The following is a 24595-nucleotide window of genomic DNA, read 5'->3' as shown; positions in this document are numbered from 1 at the left end:
ATAAAGCGGCTGGGGTGGATGAAATTAAGCCGGAACTCATCAAATACAGTGGAATGTCAGGTCTTAAATGGCTACACAGGATAATTGAAATGGCCTGGGAGTAGGGACAGGTTCCATCAGACTGGACAAAAGCAGTAATCACACCAATCTTTAAACATGGAAACAGAAAAGATTGTAACAACTACAGAGGTATCTCTTTAATCAGCATTGTGGGTAAAATCTTCGCAGGTATTGTTGAAAGGAAAGTGCGTGTATTAGTTGAGGACCAATTGGATGAAAATCAGTGTGGGTTTAGGCCTCTTAGAGGTTGTCAAATAATGGAGAAGTGTTATGAGTGGAACAGGGAATTGTATCTATGCTCTATAGATCTAGAAAAGGCATATGACTGGGTTCCTAGATTCTACAAGATTATTGAATAGGAGGCAAACTTTTGCAAGCAATTAAAGGTCTTTACATGGATAGTCAGGCAGCAATTAGAGTTGACGGTAAATTGAGTTCATGGCTCAGAGTAGTTTCAGGGGTAAGACAAGGCTGCAACCTGTCTCCACTGTTGTTCATATTATTTATGGATCATATGTTGAAAACAATAGACTGGCTGGGTGAGATTAAGATATGTGAACACAAAATAAGCAGTCTTGCATATGCGGATGACTTAGTTGTGATGGCAGATTCGATTGAAAGTTTGCAAAGTAATATTTCAGAGCTAGATCAGAAATGTAAGGACTATGGTATGAAGATTAGCATCTCCAAAACGAAAGTAATGTCAGTGGGAAAGAAATATAAATGGATTGAGTGCCAAATAGGAGGAACAAAGTTAGAGCAGGTGGACGGTTTCAAGTACTTAGGATGCATATTCTCACAGGATGGCAACATAGTGAAAGAACTGGAAACGAGGTGTAGCAAAGCTAATGCAGTGAGCGCTCAGCTACGATCTACTCTCTTCTGCAAGAAGGAAGTCAGTACCAAGACTAAGTTATCTGTGCACCGTTCAATCTTTCGACCAACTTTGTTGTATGGGAGTGAAAGCTGGGTGGATTCAGGTTACCTTATCAACAAGGTTGAGGTTACGGATATGAAAGTAGCTAGGATGATTGCAGGTACTAGTAGATGGGAACAATGGCAGGAGGGTGTCTACAATGAGGAAATCAAAGAAAAACTGGGAATGAACTCTATAGATGTAGCAGTCAGGGCGAACAGGCTTAGATGGTGGGGTCATGTTACACGCATGGGAGAAGCAAGGTTACCCAAGAGACTCATGGATTTAGCAGTAGAGGGTAGGAGGAGTCGGGGCAGACCGAGGAGAAGGTACCTGGATTCGGTTAAGAATGATTTTGAAGTAATAGGTTTAACATCAGAAGAGGCACCAATGTTAGCACTGAATAGGGGATTATGGAGGAACTGTATAAGGGGGGCTATGCTCCAGACTGAACGCTGAAAGGCATAATCAGTCTTAAATGATGATGATGAAGCATATCAAAATTAACTTATTTTGCACATTTTCCTTCATTGATTCCATATGGGATGATTTTATGGGACAAGTATTTAGTGGACAGAACTGTGCTGCAAGAATAATATCCTCATACTTTGTGGAGGCAGCTGATAAACACATTGACTGCCACGAGACTGTTGCCGACCACACCAGAGCCTTATAAAATGTCAAATCAAAACAACTTCAGCCATTTAAATTTCCAGTTTTATTTGATTTTTGCTTCCAGTTTCAGCATTACATTAAGCCATCTTTGAGCCCTATGATTGATCTTTAGGAAGAATCCCACCTCGTGTACAATCAAAATAGGAGCCAGCATGCCATCACAGATATCTGTAGACCTCTTTTTAGCAAAGTGATCATTTCTAACATCACCCACAGGCCATATGTTTGTCTATAAAATAAACATAATTTAGTGCAACTGGGGGCTGTTTTTCATTTGAGACGACGTATTTTGTGTTTCAGAGAGAAGGATTGCGACATTTATGATAACAGAGGTGGTGTGTACAACTAAAAATATACTGAGCATGTTATTCTATGGGTAAAGCAACATACGTGAGTTCCATTGGAGGAGACCGATTGTAGTAGAAGAAAGTCTTCTAAAGACTACCTCACCTGTGATGTCAATATTAGTCACTTATACAAAGCATTTAAAGTCAAATTAGCGGAGATGAAAGTTAATGAAACGGAGTATAGAAGGGTATTTCTTAAATACTTTGCAAATCTATCATTTGGAAGACCAAGGTCAGATACTTCTAAGACATTTGACTCGTAGCACCTTGAGGGGAAAGGACACTCACAAGAGAACAGAAAAGCTGAGAAGACACTAGAACTGCACCATGGGAAGGCAGAAAGTGCAATGACAAACATGAAAAATGATGTGACATCTTCATATGCCTGGGAGTAACACACATACATTAGCAGTTGATATGCAAAAAGTATTGTTTATTCCAACTTTTAAACACTCTGATATGTTCTACTAATGCCAGCTTTCATATTACAACTTCATTGTTCATGGTCTTGACAACAGTGAGGCAATAATGTGTTCGTGACATAAGGGTGAAGGGTCTCGTAGACCTAAGAACATAGCATGATGTCTGTCCCATGTCCTGAATTGCACTGAAAATACTGTCAATGTAACTGGTAACAAAAAGAAACTTGTGATTTGGAGTGAACTGTTGTGGACAAAGCAAAAACCGTGTATATAAGTACAGGGTTTTGCTATATTGTTATCTCCTTGATACCCTTCATCCTTATGCCACAAACACATTATTGCCTCACTGTTGTCAAGAGCATGAACACAGAAGTTGTGACACGAAAGCTGGCAGCCGTACACATAGGACCAACTGGAAGTTGCGGTTAGCGATAACTTGCAGCTGTATAAGTGATGTTTCTGATAAGATGGCATCAGTCGTCGAGCAGTCGCAAGTGCAGAAGCATCGACACAGAATAGTTATGCCGCATTATTTTAGGAGGAGAAGGCATTCACGCCTTACAGTATATAAAGCTATGGATAATATAGCTATTACTATGAAGAGTGGAATAGGTGTGCAAGTTATTCTGCATGGCCCTTCAGTGTTTTGTGGAAGCGTACTGAATTTTACACTTACTAATGCGGATGCTAGAGCACATAGTAATGGTTGGGTTACTGGGGCTCTACTATGTGGTGGTAAAGTGTAGACTGTATCAGGGCTGGAGACTTTTAACAGCCAAGAAGTTATTGCTTATCGCACATGTCAGATATGTGAAGTGTATAACAAAGACCGTGGTACATCGTATTATATGTCTTCAATGCCGTTGGTTGTTAGGACGAGGAATCGTCATAAAGTAAATGAATCAGAGTCTAGTCTGTGCCCACATGTGCTAAAGGTGCACTGAATTGTGCTAAGATTAAAGTTGTTGGTGATGTCATACATTACTACAGGGACTGAAATAAAGTATTTATCCTTTCATTATCTCCCGTATGAAAAAAGTTATGTAACCAATTGTGTACAAAAAGTATTTACTTCATCACACTTTTCTTTACCAATTAAGACACTCAAAATGGAAGAAAAGGACTTTGTTAACTTCCTGGCTGCCACTAATAGTCATAAACACAAAAAAGGTACACATCAGTTCAGCTGCATAAATTAAAATCCTTTACGTAGAATAGTGTATGTCAAAAGAACATTCAGTGACATTGAACAATGGGAAAGTGTAATCGTTCTAAGAAAGGAAAAATTGTTGCAATTTCATTCATACACAACTTTCAGTATTGCCACATGTTCGATGATTGTCTGCTGAAGATTTGCTTGCTGTGGTATCCTTTGCACCGCATCACCATCGGCAGTTTTTTACTGATCTGTGTAATGATACTGAAAACAGAAGATATTTGTTGCATGTTGTTTAAATCTCTTATATTTAGGTATGTTTTGTCAATCATTGTCTCTGTTGGACTTTGCACATTTAGTCTGAATAAGATCATGTGTTAAGACATCTTCTGCTCCCAAATTTTTAATTTTCTTTTTCTGGACAATTCAGTGTATTTTTCTCTGGACTTGTGATATAGTTAATATTTCCTGGACATTAATAAATGTATTAATACAGTAAAATGTGTGTTCTAATTTCGTATGTCATATGATAAACATCAGATGAATTCGCAATTGCGAATAATGACTACCATCAGCTGTAGAATGGAATGATGACAATGGAAATTTATGCTGGTCTGGGACTCGAACCCAGATTTCCCACTTTTTGCCAGCGGTCGCCTTACCATTTGGCTATCCGTGCACAACTCAAGGCCAGACCCAAACTTCCATATGTCGTCAACCAAATGTCTATGATCTGTACTCCCACATCCATCATGTGTATTCCCGTACAGATCAGATGTTGTGTTTGAAAGTCGCATGCCCGGTATCGGCAGATAAATAAAATATTGCAGTGCTGGTGGTGGTCTGATGATGATACACTGTGGCGGCCACAGCCATTACTAAACACATCAGATGAATTTACAATTGTGAATAATGACTACCACCAGCTGTAGAATGGAATGTTGACAGTGAAAATTTGTGCCGGACTGGGACTTGAACCCGGGCATGTGACTTTCCAACACATCTGATCTGTATGGGAATACACATAATGGATGTACGAGTACAGATCGTAAACGTATGGTTGACAACACATGGAAGTCTGTGTCTGGCCGTGAGTCATGAACAGATAGCCAAATGGTAGGGCAACTGCGCATGATAAGTGGGAAATTCGGGTTCGAGTCCTGGGCTGGCACAAATTTTCACTGTCGTCATTACATTCTACTGCGGATGGTAGTCATTATTCACAATTGTGAATTCATCTGATGTGTTTGGTAATGGCTGTGGTCACCATGTTGCATTGTCATCAGAATGACACTGGCACTGGAATAGTGCATTTATCTACCGATACTGCGCATGTGACTTTCAAACACAACGTCTGATCTGTACGGGAATATACATAATGGTTGTGAGAGTACAGATCGTAGACGTATGGTTGATGACTTGTGGAAGTTTGGGTATGGCCGTGAGTCGTGCTTGGATACCCAAATGGTAAGGCGACCGCTCGCGATAAGCGGGAAATCCGGGTTCGAGTCGTGGTCCGGCACAGATTTTCATTGTCTTCATTTCATTCTACAGCTGATGGTAGTAATTATTCACAATTGCAAACTCATCTGATGTGTTTAGTAATGGCTGTAGTTGTATCAGTGCAACGTCATCAGAATAACGCCGGTACTGCAGCATTGTGTCGTACAATACTGTTTTTGTTGTATCTCAAAACATTGCCTTTGGTCATTACCACATTTAGGATGTTAGGTCTTCAAATGTTTCCCCAACACACAATCTCACATTTCAGCGATGTCCACTGTCGAGCACGCTCACTAGATTTGTTTGTTTTTTACTTCTTCTTATGGGGTTACCTAAAAAGTGAAGTGTACTGTAACAAACCTCTTACACTCAGTGACCTGAAAGTTGCAATAAGTCAGGAAATTGCTGCTGTTTAAACTTTTAATGTGTGTTCACGAACAAGGCCCCTATCTGCCTGGCGTTATTTTTAAAATGTTAAAAAGTAAAAGTTAATAAATTGGGTACATTACCAACTGTAGTGATATGAGAACATTTTGTAAGTGATCAAAATAGAGCTAATTATACTAGTTTGAAATCCATGCACTCTTTTTGCATCACCCTTTTGTTACCCAGCAGTAAGAAAGTCTTCAGTTTCTTAACTCTTCTTTCGATCTGTTGCTGTAATGTCAGGTTGCTCCAGAAAATTTGGGGTAGTCTAAATGCTTTTTTCCACTGTGAAAATTTGGAAGATATTCATACCAAAGCTATTATTTGCTGGATTTCCTGAATTTTTCTACTTTCAAAAGCTGTGATCTGTCCCCTATACTTAACTGTTGCAACCTGCAGCTCACAACTTTGCTAAACTTTGTGTATGTAACTGCCAAGTCACCTCAAAATGTAAGATTAGTGCATTTTTCTGTGTTATATAGTGATAGTAACTGTCTCTTGGCGTACTGCAAATTCGCCTCCTGAAGGTAGGAATTGACCAGCCACTTTGTACATATCCTTGTAATTTATTCATTAATTTGTTTAATCTGATCAGACACAACAGCATCAGCATTGAAGTTGTTTCCATACATTTTGATTTTTGACAGATCTGTAATAGTTTTGTACTTTGACTTTCTTTGTATGAAATATCTAGTTAAAAATATTGATAATGGCTAATAAGAATTGTAAATTTCTAACTCACATATCTCACGAAAATAGTTCCAAAGTAATTGTAATCAGCAGTAATTAGTGGACACATGTTTTAAAATGACACTCTTTATGCCTAAATCATTTTATTAAGGGATATAATTTGTTTTAGTGCTGACATGATTTATATTTGCAGTTTGTTGAGTCAAAATAATATGATCAATGAAGAGTATTCTACAAAATATTAAGTTTGCCTGTACATTAGCTAAAACAGCCCTCACATGCTCATTATTATTGACTCAATAATATTGTCTCACTATATTGCACGAAGTGCAAGGAGAAAAAATGGCTCGATACTATAATGCAGTAAACTTGTACAAGACACATCAGAACTGTGCGTTAATATTGAACATGGCATTCCACGATATGGTGTGTAGCAGCTCAGTTGCTTACCCTGCAAAACACTAGCTGAAGTTTAGACGCAGAATGATCAAAACAAGTCAGAGAAGCTTTCACTAACATTTTAATGGACAAGAGATTCTTCCATTGCTGCACCAGAACTACTAATTACAAGTTATACAAGTGAACTGTATAATTAAAAATCCACATGTGGTATTTTCTATGTATTTTGCTACTGTAACAACTGTTGCAAATAAAGACTTGTTGTTTGCTGTATTTACTGGGGTCAGTGATGTGATGCGGACATGGAATCAGTGTGTTGTGGGCAATATGAGGATCACGTTTTGTCGTCCTTGGCAAATTTGTAGGGGAGATGGGTAGCCATTGTTTACTTCTGACCTGTTCTAATATGTACCTGTTTTTTGATGACTGAGGTGAGCACTTGTTCAGTGCACTGTGGTATTGTGCTATGTTTTGTTTGTGTTATATATTAAGGGAAAGGGGAGTGTGAAACGTGGTGTAGGGACATATCCCACATGCATCTAACAAAATGATATATTTACACTGATATCAACTTTAATAAATTTTCTTCATGTGTTCTCTAGCTTTTCCTCAGCAGGTAGTTTTAATACACATTGTCCATGCTGAAAAATAAATTGCTGCAAGCTCCAGTAATACAGTTAGCATTTGTTTCTGTTTTTCAGATCCACCCTGGCAATGGATTGTCACAGCTTATTTGTGGAGAGTGCCTTTACAAAGTGGAACTGTTCAATGAATTCAGATCGTCAGCACTGAAATGTGATAAGATGCAGCAAGATTACAGACAGTTATGGGATACACACCTTTTGTCTGAAATAGATAGAGTAAGATCAAGTTACGTAGTTTGTTGTATAAAGCAATGTGAGGGTAAGGTGAAAAGTTCTCAAAATGGTATAGATGCCCTCTGTTTTGTTAAATGGGTATTCTGAAATACTGTGTTGTTATAAAATTTATTGTTTTGGGTACTTGATTGCCGATGGAAATCTGTCTAAAATTGATAAAGGTTTAGAGCGAGTCTAGTCCCACCTTCAAACATTTAAGGAATGTGTGACTGAATAAAAATGTGGTTGTATTTCTCCTGAAGATGATTCACCTAAAGGACATTCTAAATTAAAAACCACAAAGGAAATTGTTGTGGAGAAAGTGTCAATGTGGCCTCATATTATCTGTGTTAAAGGTGTATGAAATAGCAGATCTCATAGCCATATCAGAAAAAAGTGTACAATATATTTTACATGAAGCATCAACTATGCGAAAGTTTTTTCAAGATGAGAGCCAACTTCCTGATTGAGATTTTCACTCTGCAGCGGAGTGTGTGCTGATATGAAACTTCCTGGCAGATTAAAACTGTGTACTGGACCGAGACTCGAACTTGGGACACAGTTTTAATCTGCCAGGAAGTTTCGAGTGCCAACTTGGTTGAATGGTGACCAAAAGCAAGTGCGAAAATGAACTCTCAGCAAAGTTTCAATCTTCAAAGAGAATTAAACTTATTTTGTGCACAGTTTATTGCTGAAGGTGCGACATGTGTTCATTGTGCCGTGTTCGAAATGAAATAGGAATAAAAACAGTTGTTGGAAAACATTGGTCCAGCAACAAAAAACGTGAAGTTTATTTTGTGTACTCGAAAGTTTATTGCCAGTGTTTTCTTGACAGTGGAAGGGATTCTGGTAATTGGTATACTGCGATGACTAAGGCAAATACTGACAATATACTGTTCCTGTTGGGAACAGCGCGCTAACATGCATCGAGATAAAAAAAATAGAGCATTGATAATGGCTAGGTGCTAGCAACAGGGAACTAACACGCACCTAGATTAAAAAATAGTGTAGTGATAATGGCTAGGCTCCAGCCGAAATCAGGATTTGCATAAAACCTGCAAACAAAAAAGGACGATGGATTGCTGCACTCTATCATTTATAAATACATAACAGTCGCTGAGTGCACCCACTTTCCTAATGGAAGGTAACCTGATGAGTAAGCATTGTCACTATGCTTCATTTTTGCTGCCCGACACTTCAGTGTACCTCTGCTTTGTTTCACTCTTTAAATTTAATTTCCTCATATTATAGCGAGAACAAACAAAATTTATGAAACATAGTACTTCAAAGAACAGGTTGTGCATAGCACTGAACACATTGACTGGACAAGAGCAATACAGCATAAGGAATAGACTGAACACTCATTTGTGAGCACTTAAATAATGCTGTTTCCTTAGCAGCTCACAAGAGCACGTCAGGGGGCTGACTCAGGTGGCCCCTATAAATGAATCTGTGAACTGTACAGACGTGAGTGATGATACATCACTACTCCTTTCTTAGGGGGTGTGAAAACTACATATGTATGTAAAAACATGACACTCTGAAGAAGAAAAAAAAGCACTGATACCATGAAAAAAAGAAAACACTGATCTCGCAAGGCACCGAGATTACAAGTCAGGGAGGAAAACACCAATGATTGTGCTGACATCCATTTCATCACCCGACGACGGCGGCTGCTGCATCATGTAGCAGGCATACACTGTCGAGTAGGGGCAGAAGTAAGGAGGGGGCGGGTTGGCGTGCTATTCTGAGTTTTAGATGTCTGAACCATGCATTTGGTCTTACCATGAGATTGAAGATGAAACAGGGGAGTTGTGAGATGGCAAAAACCACTAACATGATAAACAGATGCAAATTCTTGAGAAACAAACTTGGAAGCCGTTATCAGTAACTATGTATACGGAAGTCCCTCAATTGCAAAAATCTTGGACAGGACCAAAGTAGTGGCCGCTGCAGACATGGATGGACAACACACCATGCATGGAAATGTGGAATAGGCATCCACTACAATGAGCCAATACTGATTTTGAAAGGGCCCAGCAAAATCAACATGTAGAAGCTCCCATGGCGCTGTGGTCTTGGCCAGGGGCAAAAGATGCCCACAGGGGCTTCTGTTGCTGAAGACAGTTAGTGCAAGTGACGATAAGCTGCGTAGTGTTCCCAGCTGTGCCCAGCCAACATACATGCTGGCGGGACAAATCTTTAGTGCAAGAGGTCCCCTAACGACTGACGTGCAGAAGCCACAGTACATTACGGCATAAGGAAGCAGGAATAGCAACTCGTGGAGCAGTGTCCTCCATAGCTAACAAAAGAACCCCATCAAACACAGAAAGGCGGTGCTGGAGGAAGAAGTAATTATGAAAGGATCAGAGACATGGCTGGGGGTTTTCTCTGGCCAACCATGTTGCACAAATTAGAGGACTCAACTAAGTACAGAATCCATGGTGACGGTTGACGCTATCATGGCATTAGTGATGGGGAAAACCATTGACCGCATTCTGGTTGTCAGTATCTAAATAGAAACAAAGTAACTCATCCTGATTGAACCCTGGGTCCATCCCGATCGGAAGGCGAGATAAGGCATCAGTTAATAGTGTATAGTGTAAATAATAGTGTATAGTGTAAATTCGCGTAGTCGTCTGTCACCTGTTTTTGTTTTGAACGGCCAGTGTCGGTTGGTCACAGTCAGTGTGCTCCCTGCCGCCGTTGGATAAGCAGCTGCAGCAGCAAGTCGTATACTCCTAGCTCACTCATTTGTTACATAGTTTAATTCTTAATTTCTTTGTGTGTTTTTGGTACTTGCATTGTTTAATTCATAAATTTCGGGCGTATTATAGTATTTGAGAGTTGTAGCATCGCGTTTTAGTACCTGAATAGTGTAAATTCGCGTAGTCGTCTGTCATCTGTTTTTGTTTTGAACAGCCAGTATCGGTTGGTCACAGTCAGTGTGCTCCCTGCCGCCGTTGGATAAGCAGCTGCAGCAGCAAGTCGTATACTCCTAGCTCACTCATTTGTTACATAGTTTAATTCTTAATTTCTTTGCGTGTTTTTGGTACTTGCATTGTTTAATTCATAAATTTCGGGCGTATTATAGTATTTGAGAGTTGTAGCATCGCGTTTTAGTACTCGAATAGTGTTAAATCGCATAATCTCCTTCCGCCGCCGAGCAGTGTGTCAGCAGTGCACAAGTGGCAGCATTACTGCATTTACTAGGCAATCTTGTATTTTAATAACCGTTTCAATTTTGTGTCGTTTTGTTTGCGCTCTCTGTAGATTAGTTCAGACGTTCTTTGCACAGCAGTTTTTAGCATGGATAGGGACTGCAACTGCTGTGTTCGGATGCAGGCTGAGTTGGCATCCCTTCGCTCCCAGCTTCAGGCAGTGTTGGCTTCGGTCACACAGCTTGAGGCTGTTGCCGATGGGCATCACTGTGGGGGTCCGGATGGGGGTTTGTCGGGGACGGCCAGCTCGTCCCACGCATCCCCCGATCGGACTACGACTGTGGTTGCCCGGGATACTGCCCACATTGAGGCTGATCCCTCACCTGTGGTAGAGTGGGAGGTCGTCTCAAGGTGTGGCAAGGGGCGAAAGACATTCCGGAGGGCTGAACGGAAGGTCTCTCCAGTTTGTCTGACGAACCGGTTTCAGGCTCTGTCTCAGGCTGATACTGATCTTCGGCCTGACATGGCTGCTTGTCCTGTTCCAGAGGTTGCCCCTCAGTCTGCAAGATCCGGGCAGTCGCAGAGGGTGGGCTTACTGGTAGTTGGGAGCTCCAACGTCAGGCGCGTAATGGGGCCCCTTAGGGATATGGCAGCAAGGGAGGGGAAGAAAACCAAAGTGCACTCCGTGTGCATACCGGGGGGAGTCATTCCAGATGTGGAAAGGGTCCTTCCGGATGCCATGAAGGGTACAGGGTGCACCCATCTGCAGGTGGTCGCACATGTCGGCACCAATGATGTGTGTCGCTATGGATCGGAGGAAATCCTCTCTGGCTTCCGGTGGCTATCTGATTTGGTGAAGACTGCCAGTCTCGCTAGCGGGATGAAACCAGAGCTCACCATCTGCAGCATCGTCGACAGGACTGACTGCGGACCTTTGGTACAGAGCCGAGTGGAGGGTCTGAATCAGAGGCTGAGACGGTTCTGCGACCGTGTGGGCTGCAGATTCCTCGACTTGCGCCATAGGGTGGTGGGGTTTCGGGTTCCGCTGGATAGGTCAGGAGTCCACTACACGCAACAAGCGGCTACACGGGTAGCAGGGGTTGTGTGGCGTGGGCTGGGCGGATTTTTAGGTTAGATGGCCTCGGGCAAGTGCAGAAAGGGCAACAGCCTCAACGGGGGGCAAAGTCAGGACATGCGGGGACCAAGCAGCAATCGGTATTGTAATTGTAAACTGTCGAAGCTGCGTTGGTAAAGTACCGGAACTTCAAGCGCTGATAGAAAGCACCGAAACTGAAATCGTTATAGGTACAGAAAGCTGGCTGAAGCCAGAGATAAATTCTGCCGAAATTTTTACAAAGGCACAGGCGGTGTTTAGAAAGGATAGATTGCATGCAACCGGTGGTGGAGTGTTCGTCGCTGTTAGTAGTAGTTTATCCTGTAGTGAAGTAGAAGTGGATAGTTCCTGTGAATTATTATGGGTGGAGGTTACACTCGACAACCGAGCTAGGTTAATAATTGGCTCCTTTTACCGACCCCCCGACTCAGCAGCATTAATGGCAGAACAACTGAGAGAAAATTTGGAATACATTTCACATAAATTTTCTCAGCATGTTATGGTCTTAGGTGGAGATTTCAATTTACCAGATATAGACTGGGACACTCAGATGTTTAGGACGGGTGGTAGGGACAGAGCATCGAGTGACATTATACTGAGTGCACTATCCGAAAATTACCTCGAGCAATTAAACAGAGAACCAACTCGTGGAGATAACATCTTGGACCTACTGATAACAAACAGACCCGAACTTTTCGACTCTGTAAGTGCAGAACAGGGAATCAGTGATCATAAGGCCGTTGCAGCATCCCTGAATATGGAAGTTAATAGGAATATAAAAAAAGGGAGGAAGGTTTATCTGTTTAGCAAGAGTAATAGAAGGCAGATTTCAGACTACCTGACAGATCAAAACGAAAATTTCTGTTCCGACACTGACAATGTTGAGTGTTTATGGAAAAAGTTCAAGGCAATCGTAAAATGCGTTTTAGACAGGTACGTGCCGAGTAAAACTGTGAGGGACGGGAAAAACCCACTGTGGTACAACAACAAAGTTAGGAAACTACTGCGAAAGCAAAGAGAGCTTCACTCCAAGTTTAAACGCAGCCAAAACCTCTCAGACAAACAGAAGCTAAACGTTGCCAAAGTTAGCGTAAGGAGGGCTATGCGTGAAGCGTTCAGTGAATTCGAAAGTAAAATACTAGGTACCGACTTGACAGAAAATCCTAGGAAGTTCTGGTCTTACGTTAAAGCAGTAAGTGGCTAGAAACATCATGTCCAGACACTTCGGGATGATGATGGCATTAAAACAGAGGATGACAAGCGTAAAGCTGAAATACTAAACACCTTTTTCCAAAGCTGTTTCACAGAGGAAGACCGCACTGCAGTTCCTTCTCTAAATCCTCCCACCAACGAAAAAATGGCTGACATCGAAATAAGTGTCCAAGGAATAGAAAAGCAACTGGAATCACTCAACAGAGGAAAGTCCACTGGACCTGACGGGATACCAATTCGATTCTACACAGAGTACGCGAAAGAACTTGTCCCCCTTCTAACAGCCGTGTACCGCAAGTCTCTAGAGGAACAGAAGGTTCCAAATGATTGGAAAAGAGCACAGGTAGTCCCAGTCTTCAAGAAGGGTCGTCGAGCAGACGCGCAAAACTATAGACCTATATCTCTGACGTCGATCTGTTGTAGAATTTTAGAACATGTGTTTTGCTCGAGTATCATGCCGTTTTTGGAAACTCAGAATCTACTATGTAGGAATCAACATGGATTCCGGAAACAGCGATCGTGTGAAACCCAACTCGCTTTATTTGTTCATGAGACCCAGAAAATATTAGATACAGGCTCCCAGGTAGATGCTATTTTTCTAGACTTCCGGAAGGCGTTCGATACAGTTCCGCACTGTCGCCTGATAAACAAAGTAAGAGCCTACGGAATATCAGACCAGCTGTGTGGCTGGATTGAAGAGTTTTTAGCAAACAGAACAAAGCATGTTGTTATCAACGGAGAGACGTCTACAGACATTAAAGTAACCTCTGGTGTGCCACAGGGGAGTGTTATGGGACCATTGCTTTTCACAATATATATAAATGACCTAGTAGATAGTGTCGGAAGTTCCATGCGGCTTTTTGCGGATGATGCTGTAGTATACAGAGAAGTTGCAGCATTAGAAAATTGTAGCGAAATGCAGGAAGATCTGCAGCGGATAGGCACTTGGTGCAGGGAGTGGCAACTGACCCTTAACGTAGACAAATGTAATGTATTGCGAATACATAGAAAGAAGGATCCTTTATTGTATGATTATATGATAGCGGAACAAACACTGGTAGCAGTTACTTCTGTAAAATATCTGGGAGTATGCGTGCGGAACGATTTGAAGTGGAATGATCATATAAAATTAATTGTTGGTAAGGCGGGTACCAGGTTGAGATTCATTGGGAGAGTCCTTAGAAAATGTAGCCCATCAACAAAGGAGGTGGCTTACAAAACACTCGTTCGACCTATACTTGAATATTGCTCATCAGTGTGGGATCCGTACCAGATCGGGTTGACGGAGGAGATAGAGAAGATCCAAAGAAGAGCGGCGCGTTTCGTCACAGGGTTATTTGGTAACCGTGATAGCGTTACGGAGATGTTTAACAAACTCAAGTGGCAGACTCTGCAAGAGAGGCGCTCTGCATCGCGGTGTAGCTTGCTCGCCAGGTTTCGAGAGGGTGCGTTTCTGGATGAGGTATCGAATATATTGCTTCCCCCTACTTATACCTCCCGAGGAGATCACGAATGTAAAATTAGAGAGATTAGAGCGTGCACGGAGGCTTTCAGACAGTCGTTCTTCCCGCGAACCATACGCGACTGGAACAGGAAAGGGAGATAATGACAGTGGCACGTAAAGTGCCCTCCGCCACACACCGTTGGGTGGCTTGCGGAGTATAAATGTAGATGTAGATGTAGATGTTTTGCCATGTTGTGCCATCGGCTGGTAATAGATCTGGTAATGATAACAGGAGAGGAAGGGAGAGAGCCCATCGCCACAAATGATGTGCTGCCTTGTCCGGCATGGAAGCTGAAGGGTTAAAAAGGGCAACAAATGGCTTGTGGTCCATGATTACATGGAACTTAGAATCACATAAGAAGATGTGAAATTTCTTGGGGCAAACACTATTGCTAAAGACTCCTTTTCAATCTGAGAATATCACTGCTGAGCGGGAGTTTGTCTTAGAAGCGTAAGCAATGGGTTGTTCAAACCCATCCATGTATTTATGCACCAACACTGTGTGAGAGGTATCTGTAGCCAACTCTAGATGCCGACCTGGCGGAAAAGTGGCCAGACACAATGCAGATTGAAGCTTAGTCTTAAGCAAAGCAAACGCTCGGTCACAAGCTGGGGACCAGAAAAAAAGGCACAGTTTTACACAAAAGCACATACAGAGGCTGAGCAACAGTGGATGCATCCTTACCTAGAAACGCCTGCAGTTCCTTAATTGAGGTCAGCTGCACCAAAGCTGTGGTTGCATCAGTATGGCCATGCAACGGCTTGACCCCTGCATGAGAAACCTCAAAACATAGGTACTCAATTGGCGGCTGAAAAAATTGAGATTTGGATAAACTGCACTTTAGACCCACAGACTGCAAAACAGAAAACAATGATCAGAGATTGCTAAGGTGGTCTTTGGTGGAAATACCTGAAGTGATATATCATCGAGGTAATTGATGCAGCTGGGTACAGAGCTTGTAAGCTATTCTAAAAAATGCTGAAAAATTGCTAGCACGTAGTGATGCTAAAAGGCAAGCGTTGATATTGGTACAGGCAGAAAGGTGTATTGGCAATGAGAAGATGTTCAGTAACCTTATCAGAGGGAAGTGTATGCTTCTGACAAATCAATCTTGAAGAAGTAGTGGCTGCCTGGCAATTTTGTGGGCAACTCATCAGGGCAGGTCAAAGGGTATGTATCTGTCACGGACAGTGCATTAATTGTGCCACTGATGTTGCTACGGAGGTGAAGCTTACCCATTATCTTCTTAACGACGACTAGTTGTGTAGCCCATTACCTGGAAGAAATAGGTCGAGTGACATTGAGTGATGTCCAAACCGTCTAATTTGGCATTGACAGAGCGACACAACGCGACAGGCACCTGCCACACCTGAAACAAATGAGGACAGGCAAACTCTTTCATGGTAACGTGGGCCTTAAAACCAGTACCACAATTGAGCCCAGGGGAAAACGGAGACAAAGTTCAGAGCAGAGGGTCTCCAGCTGCTGATATGGAACTCAATCTGACACTAAATTTACCTCATGACAATGGAGAAGCTGAAAGGAAATGCTTCTAACCAGAACAGGTCTGCGGTATGAGAATGAATCCTCAACAAGGCAGGTGAGAGAGCGAACAACAAATTTGTAAGAGACAGGAGTGGACAACTGACCTAGGACCAGATTCTGCTGTTAATTGGAGCAAACCGACACCCGTGAAACCTGTATGAGGGGAGAGGCACGCAAGTCCATGTATGTTTGTGTGTTTACTGAATTCACTGCAGTTCCTGTATCCACTTGCATTTTTAGCAGTTTATTAAACATATGCAAGTCGATAAACAATGTGTTTAGGGAAACAGTCATTATAGAGATATAGTTTATGCACATTGACAGTGCGCACCACATTTGAAGAGGAGTTTGCACACCGATGCAATGTGGCCTTTGTTTCAACATTTGTTGCAAACTACCCAACGCTTAGGGCACCCAGCAAACTCGTGTCATACAAAGCAGTATAGGCAAGACAGAAGGGGAACATGCGGCTGTTGTTGTGACGCGGCCTGTTGCTGTTGTGGCCATAACCGACGCTGCTCCATGCAGTGCTGCGATGGAGGTTGTAAGGTTGTACTGCTGCAATGGCTTACCCGTCATCCTGAACAGTTGCAGCATGCCCAACACGAGTTGACTGAGCAACACTCCCCTCACACAGCAATCTGATACTTCCCCTCAAGCAGCAATCTGGTCACCTGTGACCTGTGACATTTCAAAGGACTGTTCTATATAGAGCATGGCTGTAAGCTTCGGATTCTCACTTTGAAGTGCTTTTTTGCCAACTTCCCTATCCGGTGCCAGACAAATAATATCACCACGCACCATGTGGTCAGCATAGGATTTGTGAGTGGTACTTGTGGCAAATTTACAATGAAGGCTCAACTGTGTAATTCGCAGCCCGGGCTTTGTAAGATTGTTTTGGGCATTTCTGATGGTGGTAAAATTCTACATGTGTCGCAGTGACACGTGTTCTGTCACAGTAATCAGTTGAGAGAAGCTTGCACATTTTGTCAAATGATAAGCTGGTGGTTCTTGCCTGAAGTGCAAGTTGGCGCAACAACTGATATGTGCACGTCAAAAGACAGGAAAGAAAGGTTTGCATCTCCTACTTGGAAAACCTGGAAATGTCGGCATAACCATGTGCCAGTATAAGCGGGTCTGGGAACTGTATGGACGCGCTCTCTCTGAAATTGCGCATGTCATGAGTGAAGGTACATCAGGTCCTTTAGCTCATATTTTGTACAACTTTGTGTTATTTTGTAGCAAACATGTATGCAAAATTTCATTCTAGTTTGAGATGGTAAAGTGGGAACATTTGGTCCACTTGGCGTGGGATGACCCCATTATATATATTGTGGAACTAGGCTCAAACTTTAATGCACAAATATCTTATGATACCAGTATTTAAAGTAAAGCTTCACTTAATTGCTGAATATTGTCTCATCAACACTACTACTATTATTATTATTATTATTGTTGTTGTTCCCCTGCCAGGTATCTTGGAGTTCATCACCAGATGGCAATGGCAGGTTCCGACTACCATCACTGGCACTGCCACGTGTAAAGACAGAACCTCCCAGCTGTGATGCATCATCCCCAGCCACAAGACCATCAGAACAACCCAAGGATGTCGACAAGGAGGCATGCCCAACAGAGATTGACCACGAAGAAGTGTAATAACTTTTTTCCCTTTTTTATTGCAAGTAAATTGTAGTGAATACCTTTCATGTAGTTTTCATCTGTACATTTTGTTTTTAAAAAAAGTGTTCAGCGCGTAGCTATATTTACAGATAATTTGTGGTGTGAATGTAAAATGACTCCTTCCACATCATTACCATATGTCATGCAGAGTGATCCATGGAACATGAAACAAACTACATCTACATTCACATCCATACTCCTGTCCGCAACTCGTGGTCGTGCGGTAGCGTTCTCGCTTCCCATGCCCGGGTTCCTGGGTTCGATTCCCGGCGGGGTCAGGGATTTTCTCTGCCTCGTGATGACTGGGTGTTGCGTGATGTCCTTAGGTTAGTTAGGTTTAAGTAGTTCTAAGTTCTAGGGGACTAATGACCATAGATGTTCAGTCCCATAGTGCTTAGAGCCATTTGAACATCCATACTCCGCAAGCCACCTGATGGTGTGTGGCAGTGGGTACCTTCTGTTCCAGTCTCGTATTGTTCGTGGAAAGAAAGATTGTCAGTATGCCTCCATGTGGGCTCTAATCTCTCTGATTTTATCCTCGTGGTCTCTTCTCGAGACATACATAGGAGGAAACAATATACTGCTTGACTCCTTGATGAAGGTATGTTCTCAAAACTTCAACAAAAGCCCGTATCGAGGTACTGAGCATCTCTCTTGCAGAGTCTTCCACTGGAGTTTATCTATCATCTCAGTAATGCTTTCACGATTACTAAATGATCCTGTAATGAAGTGCACTGCTCTCCATTGGATCTTCTCTCTCTCTTCTATCAACCCTATCTGGTATGGATCCCACATTGGTGAGTAGTGTTCAAGCGATGGGCAAACAAGTGTACTGTAACCTACTTCCTTTGTTTTTGGATTGCATTGTCTTAGGATTCTTCCAATGAATCCCAGTCTGCCATCTGCTTTACCGATGATCAACTTTATATGGTCATTCCATTTTAAATCACACAGCATCATCCGCACTAAGCCTCAGTGAACTACCAACGTTATCCACAAGGTCATTTATGTACAGGGCTATTACAAATGATTGAAGCGATTTCATAAATTCATTGTAGCTCCATTCATTGACATATGGTCACGACACACTACAGATACATAGAAAAACTCAGAAAGTTTTGTTCGGCTGAAGCCGCACTTCAGGTTTCTGCCGCCAGAGCGCTCGAGAGCGCAGTGAGACAAAATGACGACAGGAGCCGAGAAAGCGTATGTCGTGCTTGAAATGCACTCACATCAGTCAGTCATAACAGTGCAACGACACTTCAGGACGAAGTTCAACAAAGATCCACCAACTGCTAACTCCATTCGGCGATGGTATGCGCAGTTTAAAGCTCCTGGATGCCTCTGTAAGGGGGAATCAACGGGTCGGCCTGCAGTGAGCGAAGAAACGGTTGAACGCGTGCGTGCAAGTTTCACGCGTAGCCCGCGGAAAATTGGCTCATGCCAGAACTGGAGACCGACAGCGCCGACTTCATCTTTCAACTGGATGGTGCTCCACCGCACTTCCATCATGATGTTTGGCATTTCTTAAACAGGAGATTGGAAAACCGATGGATCGGTCGTGGTGGAGATCATGATCAGCAATTCATGTCATGGCCTCCACACTCTCCCGACTTAACCCCATGCGATTTCTTTCTGTGGGGTTATGTGAAAGATTCAGTGTTTAAACCTCCTCTACCAAGAAACGCGCCAGAACTGCGAGCTCGCATCAACGATGCTTTCGAACTCATTGATGGGGACATGCTGCGCCGAGTGTGGGAGGAACTTTATTATCGGCTTGATGTCTGTCGAATCAGTAAAGGGGCACATATCGAACATTTGTGAATGCCTAAAAAAATTTTATGAGTTTTTGTATGTGTGTGCAAAGCATTGTGAAAATATCTCAAATAATAAAGTTATTGTAGAGCTGTGAAATCGCTTCAATCATTTGTAATAACCCTGTATATTGTGAACAGCAATGGTCCTAAGACACTCCCCTGTGGCACACCTGAAATCACTCTTACTTCAGAAGACTTCTCTCCATTGAGAATGACATGCTGCGTTTTGTTATTTAGAAACTCTTCAATCCAATCACACAATTGGTCTGATAGTCCATATGCTCTTTGTTCATTAAACGACTGTGGGGAACTGTATCGAACGCCTTGCGGAAGTCAAGAAACACTGCATCTACCTGGGAACCTGTGTCTATGGCCCTCTGAGTCTCGTGGACGAATAGCGCGAGCTGGGTTTCATACGAGCATCTTTTTCGAAACCCTTGCTGATTCCAACAGAGTAGATTTCTAGTCTCCAGAAAAGTCATTATACTCGAACATAATACGTGTTCCAAAATTCTACAACTGATCGACTTTAGAGATATGTATCTATAATTCTGCACATCTGTTTGACGTCCCTTCTTGAAAACGGGGATGACCTGTGCCCTTTTCAAATCTTTTGGAACGCTATGCTCTTCTAGAGACCTACAGTACATCGCTGCAAGAAGGGAGGTAAGTTCCTTCGCGTACTCTGTGTAAAATCGAACTGGTATCCCATCAGGTCTGCCAGCCTTTCCTCTTTGAGCGATTTTAATTGTTTTTCTATACCTCTGTCATCTGTTTCGATATCTACAATTTTGTCACCTGTGTGGCAATCTAGAGAAGGAACTACAGTGCAGTCCTCCTGTGTGAAACAGCTTTGGAAAAAGACATTTAGTATTTTGGCCTTTAGTCTGTCATCCTCTGTTTCAGTACCATTTTGGTCACAGTGTCTGGACATTTCGTTTTGATCCGCCTATCGCTTTGACATAAAACCAAAATTTCTTAGGATTTTCTGCCAAGTCAGTACATAGAACTTTACTTTCGAATTCATTGAACGCCTCTCGCATAGCCCTCCTCACACTACATTTCGCTTCGTGTAATTTTTGTTTGTCTCCAAGGCTTTGGCTATGTTTATGTTTGCTGTGAAGTTCCCTTTGCTTCCGTAGCAGTTTTCTAACTTGGTTGTTGTACTATGGTGGCTCTTTCCCATCTCTTACGATCTTGCTTGCAACATACTCATCTAATGAATATTGTACAATGGTTTTGAACTTTGTCCACTGATCCTCAACACTATCTGTACTTGAGATAAAACTTTTGTGTTGAGCTGTCAAGTACTCTGAAATCTGCTTTTTGTCACGTTTGCTAAACAGAAAAATCGTCCTACCTTTTTTAATATTTCTATTTACGGCTGAAATCACTGATGCTGTAACTGTTTTATGATCGCTGATTCCCTGTTCTGCATTAACTGTTTCAAATAGTTCAGGTCTGTTTGTCACCAGAAGGTCTAATATGTTATCGCCACGAGTTGGTTATCTGTTTAACTGCTCAAGGTAGTTTTCAGATAAAGCACTTAAAAAAATTTCACTGGATTCTTTGTCCCTGCCACCCGTTACAAATGTTTGAGTCTCCCAGTGTACAGCTGGTAAATTCAAATCTCCACCCGAAGCTATAACATGGTCGGGAAATCTACTTGAAATATTTTCCTTCAGGTATTCTGCCACAACAGCTGCTGAGCCAGGGGGCCTATAGAGACATCCAGTTACTATGTTTGATCCTGCTTTAACTGTGACCTTCGCCCAAATTATTTCACATTTTGGATCTCCATCAATTTCCTTTGATACTATTGCACTTTTTATCGCTATAAACACGCCTCCCCCTTTTCTGTCCAGCCTGTCTCTGTGGTATACATTCCGATCTGAGTTCAGAACTTAATTACGGTTTATATCTGGTTTCAGCCGACTTTCTGTCGCTAGTACTCTGTGGGCATTGTGACCGTTTATTAATGAGAGAGTTCTGGGACCTTTTTATAGACGCTCCTGCAGTTTACTATTACCACATTAATATTGTCATTCCCTGTTGTGTTTTGCCTACTGCCACCTTGTCGCGTCTCAGGAGGCGTGTTGTCAGGCCTAGGGAGGGAATTCTCTAACCTAAGAAACCACATGTGCACTCCACACGTACTCCGCTACCCTTGTAGCCATTTCCTGCGTGTAGTGCACGCCTGACCTATTGAGGGGGATCCTACATTTCTCCACCCGATAGCGGGTGACCTCAGGTTTTTTTTTTTTTTTTTTTTTTTTTTTTTTTTTTTTTTTTTTTTTTTTTTTTTCAAAAGCAGGGGCACAGTGACCTATACCCTGCACAGGAGTTACTTCGGAGTGACCTTTGATTAGTTTCCTGATGCTCATTACGATCAGTTGATCACAGGGTTTAGCAGTCCTTGTCAGTAACCTGCAACTCAAGTTGTGGTTAGTAAGGTCCTAGTATCAAGATTAAGTTGACACGCAAACTTTCAAAAACATATTATGCAAACATCTTTCAATCTTTCAATTACAGTCATTTGTATGACTATTGTTCTATAAATATTAAACTATGTCTTGCATTAAAAAATTTGTTTGCAGGATGTGCTTGACAGAGGAGCGGCGAAAGAGACGTTCTACTTCTCTTTATTTGCGCGCGCCTTGTCCTGAATCTCCGGGTTGCCCATACATATGCCGATACTGCAAAAAGGAGCTACCAACATCAATGTCCTTAGCTAACCATGAGCGTAAGCACATTGACAACGTGTGCCTAATTTGTGATGAGAAGCTGCCCAGCGAGAAAGCCCTGCGCTTGCATGTGCGGACTGTCTGTAATGTAGGTAGCTTTACTGTTTATGTAGTTATTTTAATAACAGTTATTGATCAGAATATCACTGGGGAATTCACACAGTTAATGGAGAGACAGAGAGATGAGGTAGACAATGTGTCACTAAGTAACCACGGTATCAGCAAACTAGTTCCTTCCTCAGTAGGTTTGAACAGATACAGATAACTGTATAGAACAGTCTGGAATGGATTAGTGGAAAAATATTGCCTTACCAGAATGAGATTTTTCACTCTGCAGTGGAGTGTGCACTGATATGAAACTTCCTGGCAGATTAAAACTGTATGCCGGACCGAGACTCGAACTTAGGACCTTTGCCTTTCGAGGGCAAGTGCTCTACCATCTGAGCTACCGAAGCACGACTCACGACCTGTCCTCACAGTTTCAATTCTGCCAGTACCTCATCTCCTACCTTCCAAACTTTGCAGAAGCTCTTCTGCGAACCTTGCAGAACTAGTACTCCTGGAAGAAAGGATATTGCGGAGACATGGCTTAGCCACAGCGGGGGGGATGTTTCCAGAATGAGATTTTCACTCTGCAGTGGAGTGTGCGCTGGTATGGAACTTGCTGTGAGGATGGGTCGTGAGTCGTGCTTGGGTAGCTCAGGTGGTAGAGCACTTGCCCATGAAAGGCAAAGGTCGCAAGTTCTAGTTTCGGTCCGGCACACAGTTTTTATCTGCCAGGAAATTTCAGTATTGCCTTAGTTACTTCACAGACATTTAAGTTTTACAGGGAAGCAGAGTGGCTTGTGAGTATTCACCTTTAGCAGGAAAAATTAAAAAAAGAATGTAGCTTTCAGAACCATTAGTTCCTTTCTCGAGGGGGGGGGAGGGGGGAGATGTAGTTGGAATGAGGGGCCACACTTCCCACCCTAGTTCCTCTCTACCTCCAATCTGAGTGACCTACTATTCCTTCCCAAAAATATCTGTTGTCATAAGTGAATTCGTTTTTCATACACATATTTAGTTCTTTTTTTTCAGTATCAACATGGAAGGTTCTTTTTCCCATGTAGGCTGAGCAAGCATTTGTCCACTAAAACCTTGATATGTCAGTCAGTGTTGCTAGAAAGTGTTTTAGAGGTGATCTGATTGAGAAGGCAAAACTCATGTAGGCAGGAAGTGCTAGATATACAATAACAAAAAAAAAAAAAATTGCAACACTAAAATGTAATTAATGTAAAGTAATGAAATTTCTGGAGTACATTTGTCTAGGTAACATATTTGAGTGATTAACATTGCAAGTCACATGTTAATATAAGTGTGAGGTAAGCCATTACAAATGTGAAATGCTATGACATTAATAATCAATGTAACTACCAGAATGTTGAATGCAAGCATGGTAACGACATGCATTGTGTTGTACAGGTGCCAGGTGTCAGTGTGAGATTGAGTTACAGGCCTGTTGCACTCGGTTTGCCAATTCGGGGACAGTTAATGCTGGTTGTGGATAATGCTGGAGTTGTTGTTCAATGGTGTCCTGTATGTGCTCAATCAGAGACAAATCTGGTGATCAAGCTGGCCAAGACAACACGACAACACTATGTAGAGCACGTCGTGTTATAATAGAGATACGTGGGCGGGCATGAAAAAAATGTTGAAAAATACACCCCTGAAATGCTACTCATGTGTCACAGCACAACAGATTAGCTTGCATATTTGCAGTCAGAGTGTGTGGAATAAATATGAGTCTACTTCTGCTGTCATACAAAATCACACCCCAGACCGTGATTCCAAGTGTAGGTGTGTGTAGCGTGCAGATTGGCTGCAGGCCCTCAACTGGCCTCCTCCTAACCAACACACGGCCACATCTGGCAGATGCAGTACACGTGCCGGAGCCGTACGCCGAACACGAAGGTCTTCCCTCTCGGTAGTGCCATGTGGCCGTCTGGAGCCCAGGCTACTTGGACTGTACATTCTTGTGAACACCGCTGCCAGCAGCCTCCTGTAGCCCTATTACACGACCTGGTTCAAACTCGGTGAGGTGTTGATAATGGCGTCTTAGTCTCTTTAAAGGCATTCTTGACTGACGTCAACTTGCCGCGTTCAGTCCCAAAGGTATCAATTGCTCACAGCTGTTACAGCACGTATTTAAAGCTATAACATTACCTGCGTCCTTGTAGTGGTGCTACTAGTGTCACTCTTAGGCGACTGATGTGCAATTTGAATAGACAACATCTTTCGGATGTAGAAACACGCCTACCAACTTTTGTTTATGTTGCATATCTCCTTCTTGTTGTGAAGATCCTTTTCCCATCAGTGTATGTTTAATT

At 42.4% G+C, this 24595-nt stretch overlaps 1 protein-coding gene across 3 annotated transcripts in view; it reads left to right on the top strand.

The window, feature by feature from the left end:
- Positions 1-24595, top strand: part of LOC126163112 (uncharacterized) — a 78710-nt gene that overhangs the window by 18752 nt on the left and 35363 nt on the right. For all 3 annotated transcript variants that reach the window (XR_007535160.1, XR_007535161.1, XM_049920035.1), the window contains exons 2-4: positions 7296-7454; positions 17462-17640; positions 22083-22317. Coding sequence is in view for 1 of the 3 variants with exons in the window: in XM_049920035.1 (XP_049775992.1) it covers positions 7296-7454; positions 17462-17640; positions 22083-22317 (573 nt within the window). In the remaining 2 variants the exon portion in view is untranslated. The remainder of the gene's footprint in view (positions 1-7295; positions 7455-17461; positions 17641-22082; positions 22318-24595) is intronic.

This window comes from Schistocerca cancellata, chromosome 2 (genome assembly GCF_023864275.1).
Source record: "Schistocerca cancellata isolate TAMUIC-IGC-003103 chromosome 2, iqSchCanc2.1, whole genome shotgun sequence".
NCBI lineage: Eukaryota > Metazoa > Arthropoda > Insecta > Orthoptera > Acrididae > Schistocerca > Schistocerca cancellata.
This window is presented reverse-complemented; position numbering and strand designations above follow the sequence as displayed.